This window comes from Benincasa hispida, chromosome 5 (genome assembly GCF_027475165.1).
Source record: "Benincasa hispida cultivar pf3 chromosome 5, pf3_genome.v1.1, whole genome shotgun sequence".
NCBI classification, from domain to species: Eukaryota; Viridiplantae; Streptophyta; class Magnoliopsida; order Cucurbitales; family Cucurbitaceae; genus Benincasa; species Benincasa hispida.
In genome coordinates this window covers 7,688,639-7,706,934 of record NC_143482.1, presented here as the reverse complement: position 1 = coordinate 7,706,934, position 18,296 = coordinate 7,688,639, and the positions used below count along the sequence as shown (strand labels likewise).

General features: G+C 34.7%; 1 protein-coding gene and 1 pseudogene across 1 annotated transcript; one reads left to right on the top strand and one right to left on the bottom strand.

Moving 5' to 3' along the window:
* LOC150035884 (uncharacterized) overlaps nt 1–18,296 on the bottom strand; it is a 70,703-nt pseudogene that overhangs the window by 38,814 nt on the left and 13,593 nt on the right.
* On the top strand, nt 15,896–18,147 carry LOC120077564 (adenylate isopentenyltransferase 3, chloroplastic-like). Its single transcript, XM_039031494.2, has 3 exons — nt 15,896–16,087; nt 16,809–17,526; nt 17,660–18,147. The coding sequence occupies exons 2-3, from the start codon at nt 16,827–16,829 to the stop codon at nt 17,980–17,982; spliced, it is 1,023 nt and encodes a 340-aa protein (XP_038887422.1). The 5' UTR covers nt 15,896–16,087; nt 16,809–16,826; the 3' UTR covers nt 17,983–18,147.

Sequence of the window (18,296 nt, the reverse complement as noted above, 5' to 3'; positions counted from 1 at the left end):
CTTTTATTTAGAATTATGAGGGTTGTTAAGCATAATATGCGGCAATTATGTTAGGAATTCATGAGAAAATGAGTTTGCGTTATTCAGCATTAAAAATCTCGGCTAACCCACTATTATGCGTTATTATGCATTCAATTGTCTATCTTTGTAGCTAACGCAGGAATCGGACGCAGATGCGGAAGCCGGGCTATCGCATAGACGATCGCATGTGGAGAAACTCTCCATCGCAAAGGCGAACGCATACGATCAACGCATGGGTGTTGCGGTAATCAACCGCATACATCCATCGCATAGAAGTTACGATCGTCAAGCGATTGCGGTCGTCGTGTAGAAGTTGCGGTAATTAAGTGAATGCGGTCACTGCACGATTGTGGCTACACGATAACCATAATAGTGGGATGAACGCAAGGTTTGTGGAATGAAGGCATCAACCCATATCTCAGGAAAACCAAAAGATAATGTTGACATTTCACCTACCACGCTGTTAGTAGTAGAGACTCAGAAAAGAACCAACGCGTCGCGAATGTCAAAATCAGAGCAGGTCCATTAATGCTGTCGGCGATCAAGCTATATAAATAAAAGTCGCTGAGCATAACTTCAGATCATCCAAGGTTTTCATCCAAGGTTCCCTACCTTCAGGTGGATCATTGTGATCCAGACGATGCGTTAAAAAAAAGCTTGAGAGTTCTTCATCTCCTTCATCCATTCCGAGTGACAACCGGAGCCTTCGCCAGAGTTAGATCTTGAGAGAGCCAGCTCCACCGCCCTTCCATGGCACCACCGACAACCATGACACATATATGCTGGAATCAAGATATTGCTTCCAGTTGGTCCTTTCATTTTCTCTTCTTTTCTTATATTGTATTGTATTACATTTTGGATTAAGAAATTAATACATTGTGTATTCAATGCATTTCTACGTTTCCTTCGATTCCATCTCCATTTTTCTTTGCTTAGCACCTTTAACATTCATTGCATCACTTAGTGAGACTGTTAGAGTATCACATACTTAATCATGCGGATTAGAGATATGAAGCATGTAGTAAACCACCGGAAGCTATGCGTTGTGCGAGTGTGTGAGAAAACCTTATTTGCTTAGTGTGAAATTGTAGCAATGCCTGTCTATAGGCAGACGCATCACTTGTCTATGAGTAAGTCAGCAATAACTAAATACCCGGGAGGATAAGTGGTTGGTCGCATTAAGCAATGTAAGCAGTATTCACTAGAGATAGGAATAATCTTACGTCAGCTAAGTTTATGCGGTTACCTTGTCTTATGAGTGCATCATTCATCATTTAGGCATACTTGAGAAGTAGTCTAAAAACAAATCTAAGACTCGAGAGAACGGATTGGAACGCATAAGCAAGAATGGGGAACTTAGAGATAAGCTCTATTTGCTATTACACAACGTATGCACCCTACGGATAGGATATTACATGCATCCAAAAGTAGGATACGGTAGTTGCGGCTATCACGCTCATGCGGCGAGAGCATGTGAGCAGGTTATGGAGGTTTAGGCATAGGCTTCTCGGCACTATCGCATATACATTGCAAGCGTCCTAGAGTTAGGCTCAAGTGTGTGTAGCATAATCGCATAGCTTGCGTTGGCTGAGGTTACCCTTGCGGTCAATCTTAAGGGTTGCGATGAAGACATCCTCACATTTTATCTATTTTCCATCCATTTACTACGTGTCAACAGTTGTCGTGTCTCTACCTCTCATTCATATTCTCATTGCTTTGTCTGTTAGTTAGGAGTAGGAGTAGTTCTACCTTAAAACCCCCACCCCCCAATCATTCTTTTATTCATCCGCCGCATACACATTACCGCATACGTCTAGCTACAAGTCCCTGAGTTCGACCTCGGATCACCCGAGAAACTTGTGTTCGTGTTATACTTGGCGTGAGCACAAGAAAACTTGTGATGGGAATGCATGGTCATCGCACATTCGTTAACACATAATTTCATTCCAACGCATGACCACCGACGCATGAGAATCAACACATAGCTTAAGACATGCATCACATATTGCGTCCTACTAATTTTAGTCATCAAGTCTTTGACAGCTAATTTTCGTCACCAAGTTTTTGGCGCCGTTGCCAGGGACTTAGCAGCTAATTATTTGTTGAGTTTTGTGTCTCTGCAGGCAATCTTTTTATCTTGGGAGTATTACAGCTTGTGCGACCAAGTTGCAACCAATATTGAAGTGCAGGCGATGCGCCGAAAGCCAATATTGACCTAAGGTAGAAGAGCAATCAGTCGCATGAGCTGAAGGTATTTCTAAGCACATGGTGGCCAACATGCGCTCAACAATTGTTGGAAGTTCCAATGGTTAGGGTAAGCTCCTTGACCCAAGCAGTTGAGAGCAATCTCCTGCATGGGAGATTCCTTACGATGGCAACACTCCAATTTTTCCATGGATGTCTTCTACTCTATCTTTACCTTGCTTTTTTAGTTTAGTTTATTTTTATTTTTTTCTTGTTATTTTGGATCTACGGTTGCTTCCTTGGTTGTGGTGCGTTTGCTCCTTGTAGGTGCAAAAAATAATTCTCCTCGGTGCGCAATACAATGGAAGCATTCCCTTCATCCTTCAACGCATGGCTTCGATCGCGTGGATCCCAACGCATGATCGCATGCGTTATTCTGCCTTAGGTCTTTTCTTGTCTGATTGCGTTCCTTTGCGATGCATCTATGATGGTACGTATAATTCACCGCATCCGCTAACTAAGCATCGCAAGGTGCTCCCTACTTTTAATAGCTTCTTCAATTTTTGAAAGTCTTAAGTTTTATTTTGTGCAAACCTTCGCTCAAACATTGGTTACCATATTCCTGTTACGTTTGTTTTTAGCTTTGCGGTGAGAACGCTGCTAACCTCTAAATTTGGGGGTGGCAGCGGTCTCGGAGAATTGCGTTCATTATATTGCAGTCATTTCTAAAAAGAGAGAGAGAGAGAGAGAGAGAGAGAGAGAGAGAGAGAGAGAGAGAGAGAGAGAGAGAGAGAATTTTGAGAATAACAACTCCACTGTCAACGCAATGGGGAAACCCATGTTGATAAGAGTTAAGTTGTGAAAGGCACTTACCCGTAGTTGGATGTCCGCATGCACACGTGGGGGCAAGCCAAAACGAAGGTAAGTTGTTAGGATCAATGCATAAGCGTAACTTCTTTGTCAGGCGCAAGCCAAAATAAGCAAGACAAGAGTTGAGTTGAATATGGAATGCAATCGAAGTCGGATGCCCGCATGACACACGTGGGGGTAAGCCAAAACGAAGAGCGTAACAAGGTTCAACGGTGCATTTGAATAATTCATCGCAAATTTTTGAAGTGTTTTGAACGAACGCATTCTCAAAAGCTAAATGCAAAGTTGCGGTGAATGAATAAAAAGTTTTTGAGCAAAGGCTTGCCGGATTTTAACTTAGAAAGATCTTTTTGAAGAAGCAGCCAAAGTGGAGGAGAGCATTGCGACGAAGGTTAGAGGTATGAATAAATTATATTCTGAGAGGCTGGTCATCGCAAAGGAAAGCAAGAAGGTGAGTTAAGAATTTCTTGAGTATAACGCATGCTTGAGGACAAGCATGATTCTAAGTCTGGGAGTGTGATGACATGTAGAAATGCACGTCATCTTAGGCCTTTTATTTAGAATTATGAGGGCTGTTAAGCATAATATGCGGAAATTATGTTAGGAATTCATGAGAAAATAAGTTTGCGTTGTTCAGCATTAGGAATCTCGGCTAAACCACTATTATGCATTATTATGCGTTCAATTGTCTATCTTTGTAGCTAACACAGGAATCGGACGCAGACGCGGAAGCCGGGCTATCGCATAGACGACTGCATGCAGAGAAACTCTCCATCGCAAAGGCGAACGCATACGATCAACGCATGGGTATTGCGGTAATCAACCGCATTCGTCCATCGCATAAGAGTTGTAGTCGTCAAGCGATTGCGGTCGTTGTGTAGAAGTTGCAGTAATTAAGCGAATGCGGTCACTACACGATAAACATAATAGTGGGATGAACGCAAGGTTGGTGGAATGAAGACATCAATGCAAATCTCGGGAAAACCAAAATATGATGTTGACATTTCACCTACCACATCATTAGCAGTAGAGACTCAGAAAAAAATCAGAGCAGGTCCATTAATGTTGTCGGCGATCAAGCTCTATAAATAGAAGCCGTTGAGCATAACTTCAGATCATCCAAGGTTTTCATCCAAGGTTCCCTACTTTCGGGTGAATCCTTGTGATCCAGACGAACGCGTTAGAAGAAATCTTGAGAGTTCTTCATCTCCTTCATCCATTCCGAGTGACAACCAGAGCCTTCGCCGGAGTTAGATCTCGAGAGAGTCAGCTCCACCGCCCTTTCATGGCACCACTAGCAGCCTTGACACACATCTGCTGGAAGCAAGACATTGCTTCCAGCTGGTCCTTTCATTTTCTCTTCTTTTCTTATATTGTATTGTATTACATTTTGGATTAAAAAATTAATACATTGGGTGTTCAATGCATTTTTACGTTTCCTTCAATTCCATCTCCATCTTTCTTTGCTTAGCATCTTTAACATTCATTGCATCACTTAATGAGACTGTTAGAGTATCGCATACTTAATCATGTGGATTAGAGATATGAAACATGTAGCAAACCACCGGAAGTTGTGCATTGTGCGAGTGTGTGAGAAAACCTTATTTTCTTAGTGTGAAGCTATAGTAACACCTGTCTATAGGCAGACGCAACGCTTGTCTATGAGTAAAGTCAGCAACAACTAATAGCCCGGGAGGGTAAGTGGTTGGTCGCATTAAGCAATGTAAGCAGTATTCCCTAGAGATAGGAATAATCTTACGTCAGCCAAGTTTATGCAGTTACCTTGTCTTATGAACACATCATTCATCATTTAGGCATACTTGAGAGAGTAGTCTAAAAACCAAATCTAAGACTCGAGAGAGTGGATTAGAACGCATAAGCAAGAATGGGGAACTTAGAGATAAGCTTCATTTGCTATTACATAGCTTATGCACCCTACGGATAGAATATTGCATGCGTCCAGAAGTAGAATGTGGTGGTATGCGGCTATCAAGCTCATGCGGCGAGAGCATGTGAGCGGGTTACGAAGGTTTAGGCATAGGCTTCTCGGCACTATCGCATATACATCGCATGCGTCCTAGAGTTATGCTCAAGTGTGTGTAGCATGATCGTATAGCTTGCGTTAGTTGAGGTTGCCCTTGCGGTCAATCTTAAGGGTTGCGATGAAGACATCCTCACATTTTATCTATTTCCCATCCATTTACTATGCATCAACAGTTGTCGTGTCTCTACCTCTCATTCATATTCTCATTGCTTTTTCTGTTAGTTAGGAGTAGGAGTAGTTGTAGCTTAAAACCCCCCATCATTCTTTTATTCATCCGCCGCATACACATTACTACATACGTCTAGCTACAAGTCCCTGAGTTCGACCTTGGATCACTTGAGAAACTTGCGTTCGCGTTATACTTGGTGTGAGCGCAAGAAAACTTGTGATGGGAACGCATAGTCATCGCATACATTCGTTAACGTATTGTTTCATTCCAACGCATGACCACTGATGCATGAGAATCAACGCATAGCTTAAGACATGCATCGCATATTGTGTCCCACTAATTTTAGTCATCAAGTCTTTGACGGCTAATTTTCGTCACCAAAGATGAAGTATGAAAGACAAAACTGAAGCTAAGTTTTCTTTTCTCTAAATCATTCTCGTAAGCTCATTATTTAGGATATGGAGCTTTATATATGTAAGAATGACGAGTTAATTACAAAGTCTGTTATTGACTAATTTTTACAGATTGCTTTCACATTTTAATTTGACTTCTGTCTTCAACAATCTCCACCTTGAAAGTATCTATAAGAGTTGATTTTCTCCCTTACTTATGTTGTTCAACCTTTTTCAGATATGGTGAAGCCTATTAGCTTCAGACACTTCAAGAGTTTGAGTGGGATGTAGGCTTCATCAAAATGTCTATTGCATTGTCATCGGTATGAACTTTTTCAACTCTTATATTTCATTCTTCAATTTTATTTCTTACAAAGTGATACTTTACATCTATATGTTTGGTTCTGTTGTAGAATTGTAAATTTTTTGATAGATACATGGTGCTTTGATTATCGCATAGAGTAGTGATATTGTCTTATTGTATGCCAAATGTTTTTAGAAGTCCTTTTAACCATAGGGCTTCTTTAACTGCTTCAGATAAGATTATGAACTTTTCTTCTGTTGTTGAAAGAGCAACAACAAATTATAGAGAGGCCTTCCAACTTAATAGGTTGTGCCCCAACGAGAAAAGGTATCCAGATAAAGATTTTCTCCCGTCTAGATCACTTGCATAGTCTGCATCCACATAGCCAATAAGTGTAGGATTAGTGGAGTCATGCTTTTTATAAGTAAGTATAGCCTTTTTAGTACCATAAAGGTATTTGAGGATCTAATTAGTGGCTTCTCAATGTCTTCTCCCCGGATTTGACATATAACGGCCGACTAAGCTGGCTCCATAGGCTTTGTCGGGTCTAGTTGAAATCATTAGATACATTAAGCTTCCCACTACTTGGGAATAAGGAACTCTGGACATATAGTCTATGTGTTTAGTATCATCTTCTTTAGGGGAATTAGTTGTTGATAGTTCAAAGTGATGAGCTATTGGAGTAGTAATAGGTTTTGCCCCTTTCTTACAGAACTTCTTTAGGACTTTCTCACAGTAGCTATGCTGGCTAATAGATAAATCATTCTTATTTTTGTTTCTAACAATTTCTACTCCAAGAATCTTCTTTAATTCTCCCAAATCTTTCATTTCAAATTCTATTTTCAACATAGTTTTGACTTTACTCAAGTCACTTTTGGAGCTCCCTGCAAGAAGCACGTCATCTATATACAAGAGTATGTAGACTTTGTCTTTGAAGAAATTTGAGTTGATATAAACACAACTATTATAGTTGCTTCTCAAGAATCCAATCCTTAGGATAAACTCATCAAACCTCTAATACCAGCACTTGGGAGCTTGCGTTAATCCATATATGGATTTGTTTAGTTGACAGACTAGGTCTTCTTCACCTTGGTTGATGTAGCCAAAGGGTTATTTCATATGAATCTTCTCAGTTAATTGGCCATTTAGAAAAGTTGTTTTTACATCCAACTGGTCAAGTTCTAGGTTGTTCTGGACCACCAAGGATAGGAGCATTCTTATAGAGGTTTGTTTGACAATAGGAGAGAAAATCTCATTGTAATCTATCCCCTCATTTTGAGAGAACCTCTATGCAACTAGCCTTGTTTTGAACCTAGGTTGTTCAACCCTTGGTATCTCTTCTTTGTATCTATATCTACTTAGAGGGAATTGGTTTGAAGCCTTTAGGAATAGATGTAAGAGTCCAAGTATCATTCACATTTAGTGAATGCATTTCATCATTTAGTGCTTCAATCCAACTGTGAGCATTAGGTCTATTAATAGCTTCCTCAGAAGTGCTAGGTTCCATGTCATCATCATCAGCTACGCAAGCAAAATCCACCTCCTCATAAGAAAAGACAGTTTGGTTATACCTCGTAGGAGGTATTATTGTTCTTCTTTGTCTGTCTCTGGCCAACTGGTAATTTTGTAGGTTATTTGTATATGAAATATCCCTTGATACATTCTTCTCATTTGCCTGAGGAGGTGACTCATCTTCAATATCTTCCTGAGTCATAAACCTTCATTTTCTAAGGGTAACTCCACCTCAAAATTAGTAGTATTATGACCTTGAGAGATCTGGTCTGCACTGATATATTTAAGCATGAACATTTCATCTTCCTTGAAGATTACATCTCTAATGTGAACAGATCTCTTTTCAATAGGATGCCAAAGTCTATAGCCTTTAATTGGAGATATTTTTGCATGTAAATGAAGATGAAGAAGGAATAGTAGAAATAGATGATTTATAATGGTTCGGCAACAAGACCTACGTCCACTGTGAAGAAGGAGGTAAATCTTATTCAGGAGATGAAGTATGAAAGAAAAAGCTAAAGTTAAGTGTTCTTTTCTCTAAATCATTTTCTTAAGCTCATTATTTAGGATATGGAGCTTTATATATGTGAGAATGAAGAGTTAGTTATTGTTTTGGGTCGTATGTCCTACAACTCATAGTTTGTAATGTTAAACATATTCTGTTATCGATAAAGATATTATTGAAGTTTATTCGATAAAACTATTGTTGAATATGTAAATTGCACTTATAAAGACTAAATCCAATAAACTAAAGATCCATGGCTATTATATGAATACTTATACTTTATATGGCGACATAAAGATGGATCAAGTTTGAGCAAATAACCAAAACGGTATATAGTATATGAATAAGGTTAGGTGTCTTATTCTAGTAATACTATTGGATGCGACCCACTCTGTAGTTGTCACAATTTGATGTAAAGTGCTACAAATAAAGTGATCCTAATTTATTAATGTAGTGACATGAGGAGCGGGAGCGTCCTATGCAATGAGTTTACATAAGATCGAACCAAGAAATAAGTCACTCTTACTTTATAATGTTGTTTACTGTTTAAGACTGACTATTTCAAAGCAATGACCTAGGCAACTTGACCTTAATTTTGAGCTAACTATGAACTCTTGTTTATTCGGAATTATCCTTAGATTTACATGGGTAAGGGTTGGCTCAACAGTGCCGACTTAATAAGCCTCCTATTTCAGAGATAAGACAGGTAGATAGTTGGGGATATAGGGTGCAAGACGGAATTCACTCCTACCCACTTTTAGGGATAATAGAGAGGTTGTTCCCTTAAGTTCTGACTTCGGGTCTTGAACAAAGGGTCCCACACTGTCATTGGCCCGAGAGGGACTCAGTTTAGTGATTAGATCACAAACCAATTATTCATTAGAGGATCAGTGGGACTTAAAGTACAAGATGTAATCTTAGGGGTAAAACAACTTTTGGCCCAACCATTATTATGAACACCTGTGAAGGATTGACTTACTAATCATGGTTATATCGAGTGGACACAATATATCTATGGTGAGGAGAGTGCAATTACTAGGCTTTAGTGGAATGACTTGATAGTTAATGAATGATGGTTAATTAGGTTAAAGAATTTAGTTGATTAATCTCGAATCGTTGGAGCCCATGATCTGTAGGTCCATGACGTCCCACTACTAGCTTATATCAGACTAAACCTTAGAACAGTGTGACGAACAAATTTGAAGTGTTCGAATTCAATTTTTAGAGCAAAACATTAAATATATACGATATATTTAACCTACTGTTTAATTGTGAATTAAACATAAAGAGAGAGAAAATAAGAGATATTTAAATAAGATTTAAATATCAAGATTATGAATAGAGATTCATACTAATTGGGATCAGTGTTGGATTTAATATCAAATTAAATTTTTTAATTAATATTTTAAAATTAATTTAATTTTTAATTAATATTTTAAAATTAATTATTAAAATTAATTTTATAGAACTGTTTAAAATTGTAAAAGTCAAAATTGTTGACTAGGTAAAAAATGCAATGAAAGTCAAAATTGTTGACTTTGGAATTTGAGAGTCAAACTTTGACCTTTGACTAAGTTAGCCAACAATATTTTGAGTGAGAAATTTCAACATTTGCATTGCTAAATGTTTTCTTCAATTGAAGACACTTGTCCCACTAACCCCACCTTGAGTTAGTGGATTTTTTAGTGTCAAATTCTCATCAAACTCAAATTTGTATGTTTTGCATGCTATGACCTATAAAAGAGAAAGTTTTATGATTTTTAGCTCTCTTGGCCAAGTGAAAATATATGAGATTATTTGATAATCTTAACCTATTTTCTCACAAAAATCCTTAACCTTTTCCTCTCTAAATTAGTCATTCACCGGATCTCACCATTCCGTTCTAAGGTCGGAGAATAGTCGGGAAGACTCTCATGGTGGTCTACGAACCGTTTGTGAGGAGATTGAAACTGACTTGGAGAAGATATAAGACTATAAAGGTTGTATATCTACTTCCCCTTTATTCTTAATTTAATTGCATACTTATTCTTTGAAATTAACCTATTTAGAGTACTTTAGATCCGTTTTCTCTTCCGTTACGCATGTGTTCGTTCCATCAGTTACAAAGTTTGTTATTGACTAATTCTTACAGATTGCTTTCACATTTTAATTTGACTTCTGTCTTCAACACTTATTGTGTTTCTCTACATTTCACTTATTGTCTTTCAAATTGTTGTAATATTTCATGTAACGTATTACATTGGGTGTCAGATAACCTTTCTTTCAGTAACATTATAAGTTATTGATAATATACTACAAAAACAATAACTTAGAAAGAAACTAATGACGATTTAAATTAAGTCCAAAAATAAAATAAATGCGTGAGCACTTGTTTTGACTAATAAATTTTATATATGAATTATATAATTTGATATATAATTTTGTGTAATTGATATATTTTATATGTGGTATATCATCAACTAATATACTAAATATAAAATATATCAAATATACTATTAATATACATGTTGTTACATCAATGAGAAATTAGAATAATCATGAAAAACAAAAATCAGATTTATTTATTTATTTATTTTTTATTATTTTTATTTTTTTTTATAGTTGCAAATTTTAAAAGTCATGGTTATTCTGGCAACTACCTCTTTTATTTTTACATACTACATATAATTTTACCAAAATTTGTGCCCTAATTAAAAAGTTTGGTATTTTCTTAGATCATAGCCCAAGTTTTTCTAAATGTTCCAAGGGGGTTAAAAAAATAAAAATAAAAATGCACTTGTTTCAATCTTTAAAATTTAGCTAATAAAGAAGATTACCCATGAAATTAAAGATGTGAAGACCCTATTTGCAAAAGTAAATAATCTTGACTGTGCCAACAAAAAAAGGCCATATGTATCTATATTGGTCTATTTTTGTGCCATTGTATGATTAAGACCAATATTCTCTCATAAAAGTGGATTCATGTGATGTCCCTTCATTCTATACTATTGTGAGGAAATGATGCATATCTATTTTCTTAATGTCATAGGACTCCTTTTCCTCCTTCTTTCTTTTACTTTTCTTACTTTGAACAGCAAAATAACACCAATTTTATTTTATTACAATATGTATGAAAAACAAGTAAATCTATTTAACCGATTTCACAAACGCCAACGCTAATAAATGCAAACTTTATAAAAAGTAGGAGAAGATGAACATAAAAAGATTAGTAACCCAATTTAGTACAATATCATCTACATTCGGAGACAGTGTGCCAAGTGGAAAGAAACTTCACTATTTAAAGAGTTTAGCCATTACAGCGAAGTACTTTATCTTATAGAGTTTCTCTTCAGCGATTCATGTACAACTTATTCTTCAATTTCAACTTAGGCTCTTCTAAGTTTGAACTCCCCTCACTTCTACAATAAAACTTCTTCGGAGCTTTGTATGAAATCCCACGATACAATATACTTAGGCTCTCTCTAAGTGTGAACTCCCTCCACCTTCGTAAGCAAACTTTTTCTAAACTTTAATTGAGCTGCCCTTGATACAACATCAAAAACCCATTTCAAACCCTCAATAGGGAGGTACGAATTTTTTTAATCACAGTACATAAAGGTTGAGGTTTAGACAATCTCTAAGCTCAAAATTCTCAATGCACACACTTTGCTAATAAAGGGGCTAGTCCTAATAAATAAATAAGACCACAATATATATGATTCAGCCTTGAAAAGATTTTCAAGGAAGGAAGAACAGTACTCAACAAGAATAGGAAAGCTGACCAAAAAATCTACAATACATACTGACACTTACTAATAAGGTGGCGTAATATTATGTTTAACAACATAATGACCTGTTGCAAAACATGTTGCTGAGGACAAGTAAGTAAAACAACAAATTTACACTACACGTATCAACAAATCAAAAAAAAAAAATCTTCAGGTAGAATCTGTACGACACAAAACATGTATTTGTATGACTCAAAATATGTTGTTGACATAATACAAGATATGTTGGAGAACATGTTATTCGAATTTTGCCTTTAATAAAATCATCCCATTTAACAATATACAAACAAATAAATCCATTATTTTTACAATATTTTATAAACTTACTATATACGTAGGTCTTTTCTCTCATAGTTTTTTTTTTTTAAAAAAAAAAAACCCTTTTTTCACTTAAAACATTTGAATGATTGACAAGCTTAAAGAGATGGTTTCCTACAAGTCAAATACGAAATCTTTATTTCTTTTTACTAAAAGCTATTACAAGGCTTTCCACACCCAATGTCCAATGATTCTCATGTTTGAAACTTATTCCAAATAATTGAAAAATCACTTTCTTTTTCCTTTAACAAAATAACTTTTCAAAGTAATGAACCAAAGTGATTATTTTAAAAATTACTCTCAAAATATGTCTCATTCAATAACATATATATATATATATATATATAAAGCGTTAAAGTATGAAGCTTGATCTCCACTCCACCTATAAGATTTGATGTGAATAAATCTTTTCTTTTTAAGAAATATATAATATATACGTGCTATTACGACAAAAAAAGGCATATTTGTATATATGGACTCAAATAAAAGAGAATATAGATAAAATAATTTTGATAGTTATTAGAGTGGAGGCTCATCATATCCATGTAACTCTACTGTATTAAAAAGAAAATTGATAGATTAAAAAGCATAAATGAATATCTTATATATAAATATATTAAAATTTTAGTTTTTAAAAAAAGTACACTATACTTTAATGTTATACATATAAGTCCTGAATTGAAAATAATATATAAGCACAAGATGGTGTATAGAAAAAAAAAACAAAAACAAAAGAAGCCTATTATAAAATAACTAAATTACCTATTGACTAATTTTGAAATATGTATATAAAGAATGAATGCTACACATACTTCACAATCTCAAAGTGGGAGCAAGGGATGGATTCTAAAATTGCTTGTAATTGAAACATAAATAAATACGTATAGAGGCTCAATGTCTATAGACAATATCGATGGCTCAAGGCTCGACCATATATAACAAAAAAGAGCCCAAGAGAAAGTCTTTGTGGGTAAATCCTATGTATTCATTACAATCGTTACTAGTACAATAAAAAACCATACCAAAAACTTGGGGTGGAAATAGTTCAGTTTGGTAGCTAAACTGAACCGAATCTTTTAAAATGTGAAATCGAACCGAACAGAAATGCGGTTCGGTTCGGTTTCAAATTCGGTTTTGGCATTTTTAAAAAATTCATGTTATATTCTTTTTTAATTAAAAAGTGTTTCGGTTCGGTTCGGTTTTAAATTCGATTTTGTTCTTTAAATTAAAAGCAGTTCGATTTTATTATTTTTTTTAAATATATAAATAAATAAGTAAATATATATATTAGTTAAAAACGGTTCGGTTCAGTTTCAAATTCGATTTTCAAAAGTGAAACCGAACCGAACCGAATTAATTCGGTTTCAAAATTTCTTCAAACCGGATTGAACCGAATTTTTCGGTTTCATTGAGTTTTCGGTTCGGTTCGATTTTTATAAACGATTCAGTTTTTGCAGTTTGAATGACTACCCCTACCAAAAACTCTAACGAAATTTTAGACCGTCGGTAAACTTTTAATCTTTCATTACATTATGGAACCACCATGTAGAAGTAGGTAGAGTACGACATTCAAGAGACGGATACAATTGTCAATTACCTCTAGTTACTCACAAAACTTGATTATAATTTGTAGGGGTGTACATGGATTTGGTTGGGTTCGGTTGAGGTATTTTTTGGACCAACCCGAAAATTCAGGTTGGTTTGATTGGCTACCCAAATGACCCAAATAAAATTTTCAACCCAACCCAACCCAACCCTTAAAAATTGGGATGAGTTGGGTTGAATTGTCGGATTATAACTTATTTTTATATTTTTAATGAAAAATAGGTAAATTTATATATAACACATGACTAATAACTAATATCTCATAAAATTAAGATGCTAAATATGAAATATTTATGATATTTATTGTAAACTTTAAATAAAAAAAATATCATAACAATTTTAAAAGAAAAATATTAAAAATTCAAAAATTAATCAATACAACGGAATCAAACTTTAAACATATATATATATATATAATCCGAGCTGGGTTGGGTCAACCCAAATTTTTCTTAGCCAACCCACAATCCAACTTAACTCGATAAAAATAGAAAAATTCAACCCAACCCAACCCAACCCAAGAATAAAACTAACTCAACCCAACTCTTACATTTTAGGTTGAGTCATCTGAGTTGTTCGGATTGTCGGGTTATTTGAACACCCCTAATAATTTGAACGTCGGAGTGTTTGTAACTAGACACTACTATCCTTGCATAATTCTTTTTGTGTCCACCTATATTTTGGCAAGGAGAAGGGTTTAATAGGGATGGAAGTTTATGTTTGGCATGTAGTTGGCAATGAAGGTATGTGTGGGATAATGTTTCTTAAAGATTCGAAAACATGATCAAACATTGGTCCTTGAGATTAAGACCCAACATGGAACCTAAGGAATCAGAATGTATAACTTTTTGCCATCCTAAAGAAATCATAAGTTAATGCAACAATTGGGGCATCATCATATTAATGAGAATATATATTTTAAAGAGGGGAGGGGACCAAACCCAACACACTAGGGAACAATTTTAATCTTAAGCTTTACACTGGCCTTATGAGGCATCATATATTTTTATTCATTATTCTTTAAATTGCAGTTTCATTTTGATGCCCAGCTGGAAACCTACAAATATGTTAATTCCATTCCAAAAATAAATAAATATGATGCGTTCAGATTGCATCTATCTTTGTACAACTCGTTCAAATATCTAATCACAATCTGTCATGTTGTAAATTTTACTATTTAAGAAAAAATTAATTTTTTCACTTTGGATTGAGGGGGATCGATGCATGAAGACGGTTGTAACAAAGTATTACTCTTAATAACACATTAAAAACATAAAGGAAAAATACATTTTCATCCCTAAGTTTCAAAATATTTCATATTTAGTCTGTAGTTTGGTTTCAATTTAGTCCATAAGTTTCAAAGTGTTACAAATTTCTCATTGAGATTTAATTTTTTTTTTTCAGTTTGTTCCCTAAGTTTCAAGATTTACATTTTTTAACTTTGATTTTTCACTTAAATAATCACTTTCCATCTTTGGTGGTAATGTCTATGAATAATTTAAAAAATTTAAAGAATTATAGTTAACTAAGTTTATTATTAAAATTAAATATAAAGTTATACTGAATAATTATTTTAAATTAATTAATAGATATTACACAAATAAAGTGAGTATTTAGTAAATATGAAATATTTTGAAACTTAATAATGAAATGAAAAATAGACGGGCAAATATGTATTTTTTTCCAATATGGAAAACTGTGGAAAATCTCATTACAGGAGATGTGAAATGGAGAGACAAAAACCTTTTAGAAACGGACGCGAAAAAAAAAGAAAAAGAAAGAAAAGCATATAAAGACAATAATCAAAGTCGCATTCCACAAAGTTAATGTTACATAACATACTAAAGTCCTATATCCTTAGGTTATGGGATACACTCACAATTAAAGATGCTATGTATTTTTCACTTTTAAAATAAAAATAATAATGAGAATATTAAGAATAAATTGTAAGACTGTTAAAAATATTTTTAAGTATAATAAAATATTACTATTTATCATAAACATATTTTAAAATGTTATTTTGTTATATTTATTAATAAGTTGGTTTTTTTTAAAAAAAAAAAATTAAAAAACAGTCATAATGCTAATAATAATATTAGAAAAAACTTTTTAGTTGACTATTAAAAGGACAATCCACAATCAGGCCTGACTCAGCTGACAAAGTTCCCAATCCCTATAAATAGACCACAGCCCCCATTCAATCATTTAACCTGCGAATTTGTTTCCACAATAATAATATTGCACTATTGATGAGGAGTGAACGCTCTCTTGGAGATCTTAATTATTTAATCTTCAATTTTTTCGTTTTATGTATATATCTTTATTCAGCTTCCCTTTCCCCAAACACTAAACAAAGCAAGGCTTTACCTCTCTCAAGCTGATTTTCCCAAACAATTAAGGTCAGGACGCTTCGTTACTACTAATTAATTTTTTGTTAAATTAGTTTCTTTGTTCAATTTTGATGATGTATTTTCAAATATTCAATTTTAATTTTTATATTTTTAATACATCTTAAATATAGTTCTACAAAATCAATTATCTTTATGAAATTGACATAATAATAATAATAATAATAATTTTCATTCTAAAAAATATAATCTAAATTTAGAGTGAAAATAAACCATCAACAAGTAGTAGAATTAAATTTAATATTTATTGAAACTACTAAATTAAAATTAGACATTTGAAAGTATAGGTATCAAAATGGTAAGAAACATACTTAGGTACTACATAGATTGTACCTATCTCTATGCAGTCCAGGAGCTGTCAAGTAAAAGAATGACACATGGTAATTTTTGTTTTTTTCACAAAAAATGATTTTTAAAATTTTTTTCTTTGTGCATTAAAAAAGAGAGGGATTGGGTACAGTCTAGTTATTGTCTAAATGGTTTTTTAACTTAATTTTTTTTATAATTATTTAAAGATGAAATTATTAAGGATTTGATGAACCAATGAATCAATCCCATTCATCCACCTTAATGAGTGGATAATCCAGTCCAAGGCAAACGAATTGGTTGGTAAATCAATTTTTTTTTTTATTTTTTGAAGAATCCCTGTAAACAACATTGTGTTTGTGCAAATATGGGAAATAATGCTCATATTATAATGAATAATTTGCAGTTGCAGTGGGATATATCAATGATAATGGGCATGAGAATCCCAGCGTTGATGAGCAAGCAAGGGATTCGTAGTAATTTAGGAATGATAAATCAGGATTACGTTCAAGTGTTAAACCCTCGAAGAGTGGGAGATGATAATCCAGTGAAAGGGAAGGAAAAAGTAGTAGTTGTAATGGGAGCCACAGGGAGTGGAAAGTCCAAACTCTCCATTGATCTGGCCACCCATTTCCCCAACTCCGAAATAATCAACTCCGACAAAATGCAACTCTACCAAGGCCTAGACGTCGTCACCAACAAAATCAGCCCCCAAGACCAACGGGGAATCCCCCATCACTTGCTTGGCATAGCCACCACCCCTCACCTCGACGTCACCGTCTCCAAATTCTGCCACATGGCCACCCTTGCCGCCGACTCCATCGTCCGCCGCCGCCGCATCCCCATCATAGTCGGCGGCTCCAACTCCTACATCGAGGCTCTACTAGACGACTACTCCACGTTTCATTCCAAATACGAATGTTGCTTGCTGTGGGTGGACGTTGCAATGCCGCTCCTCCATTCCTTTGTGTCGGACCGAGTGGACAAGATGGTTGCAAGTGGGCTGGTGGAGGAGGTCCAGGAATTGTTCGATCCCAATAATGGGGATTATTCGCGTGGGATTAGAAAGGCAATTGGCGTGCATGAGTTAGACCGTTACTTTCGGGCATGTACTAATTCCAAAGGTAATTATTTTTATTTAAATGACAAAAATACATGGAAATTTTTTTAAATATAGCAAAATGGTACTTACATTTTGCTACAAGTTGACTTATTTTATTTATATTTGAAACCAAGCTAATAATCATTACGATTCAGTTTTACGAAATAAGCTGCTACAAGAAGGGATAGCGGAGATTAAAGAAAATAGCTGCAAGTTGGCATGTAGGCAATTGAAGAAAATCCTACGCTTACAAAATGTGAAAGGGTGGAACATACATAGAGTGGATGCGACAGAGGTGTTTAGGAAGAAGAAATCAAAATTAGAAGCAGAGGAGGCATGGGCTAAGCACGTGATTGGACCAAGTGTCATGATAGTGGCCCACTTTCTGAGTACCAAAACACACATTCAAGATCGACCCATTATTCTCAAACCTACATCTTTGTTCAGAATGTCGTTGGCAGCAACTGTTGCCCCTTAGATTATATATATATATATATATCACAACATGAAAAATCCTCGACGATAAAGTTAATTAGTTGTTTAATTTGTAACATTATTTTCAGTCTTTCTAATACGTTGTTACAAGAACCAAAACTTTTGATTTTTATATTTAATCTACTAAGATTGAGAGAGCTTTGCCTTACCCTTTTTTTTTTTTTTTTTTTTTTTTCCTTTTCTTTTTATCGTACAAGCTAATTATTATTATGAGCAATATTTAGGTAGCCTACTAATTAGGTAATAATAACAATAACAACAATAATAGTAGTAGGAATGCAACTATTAAAAAAAAGT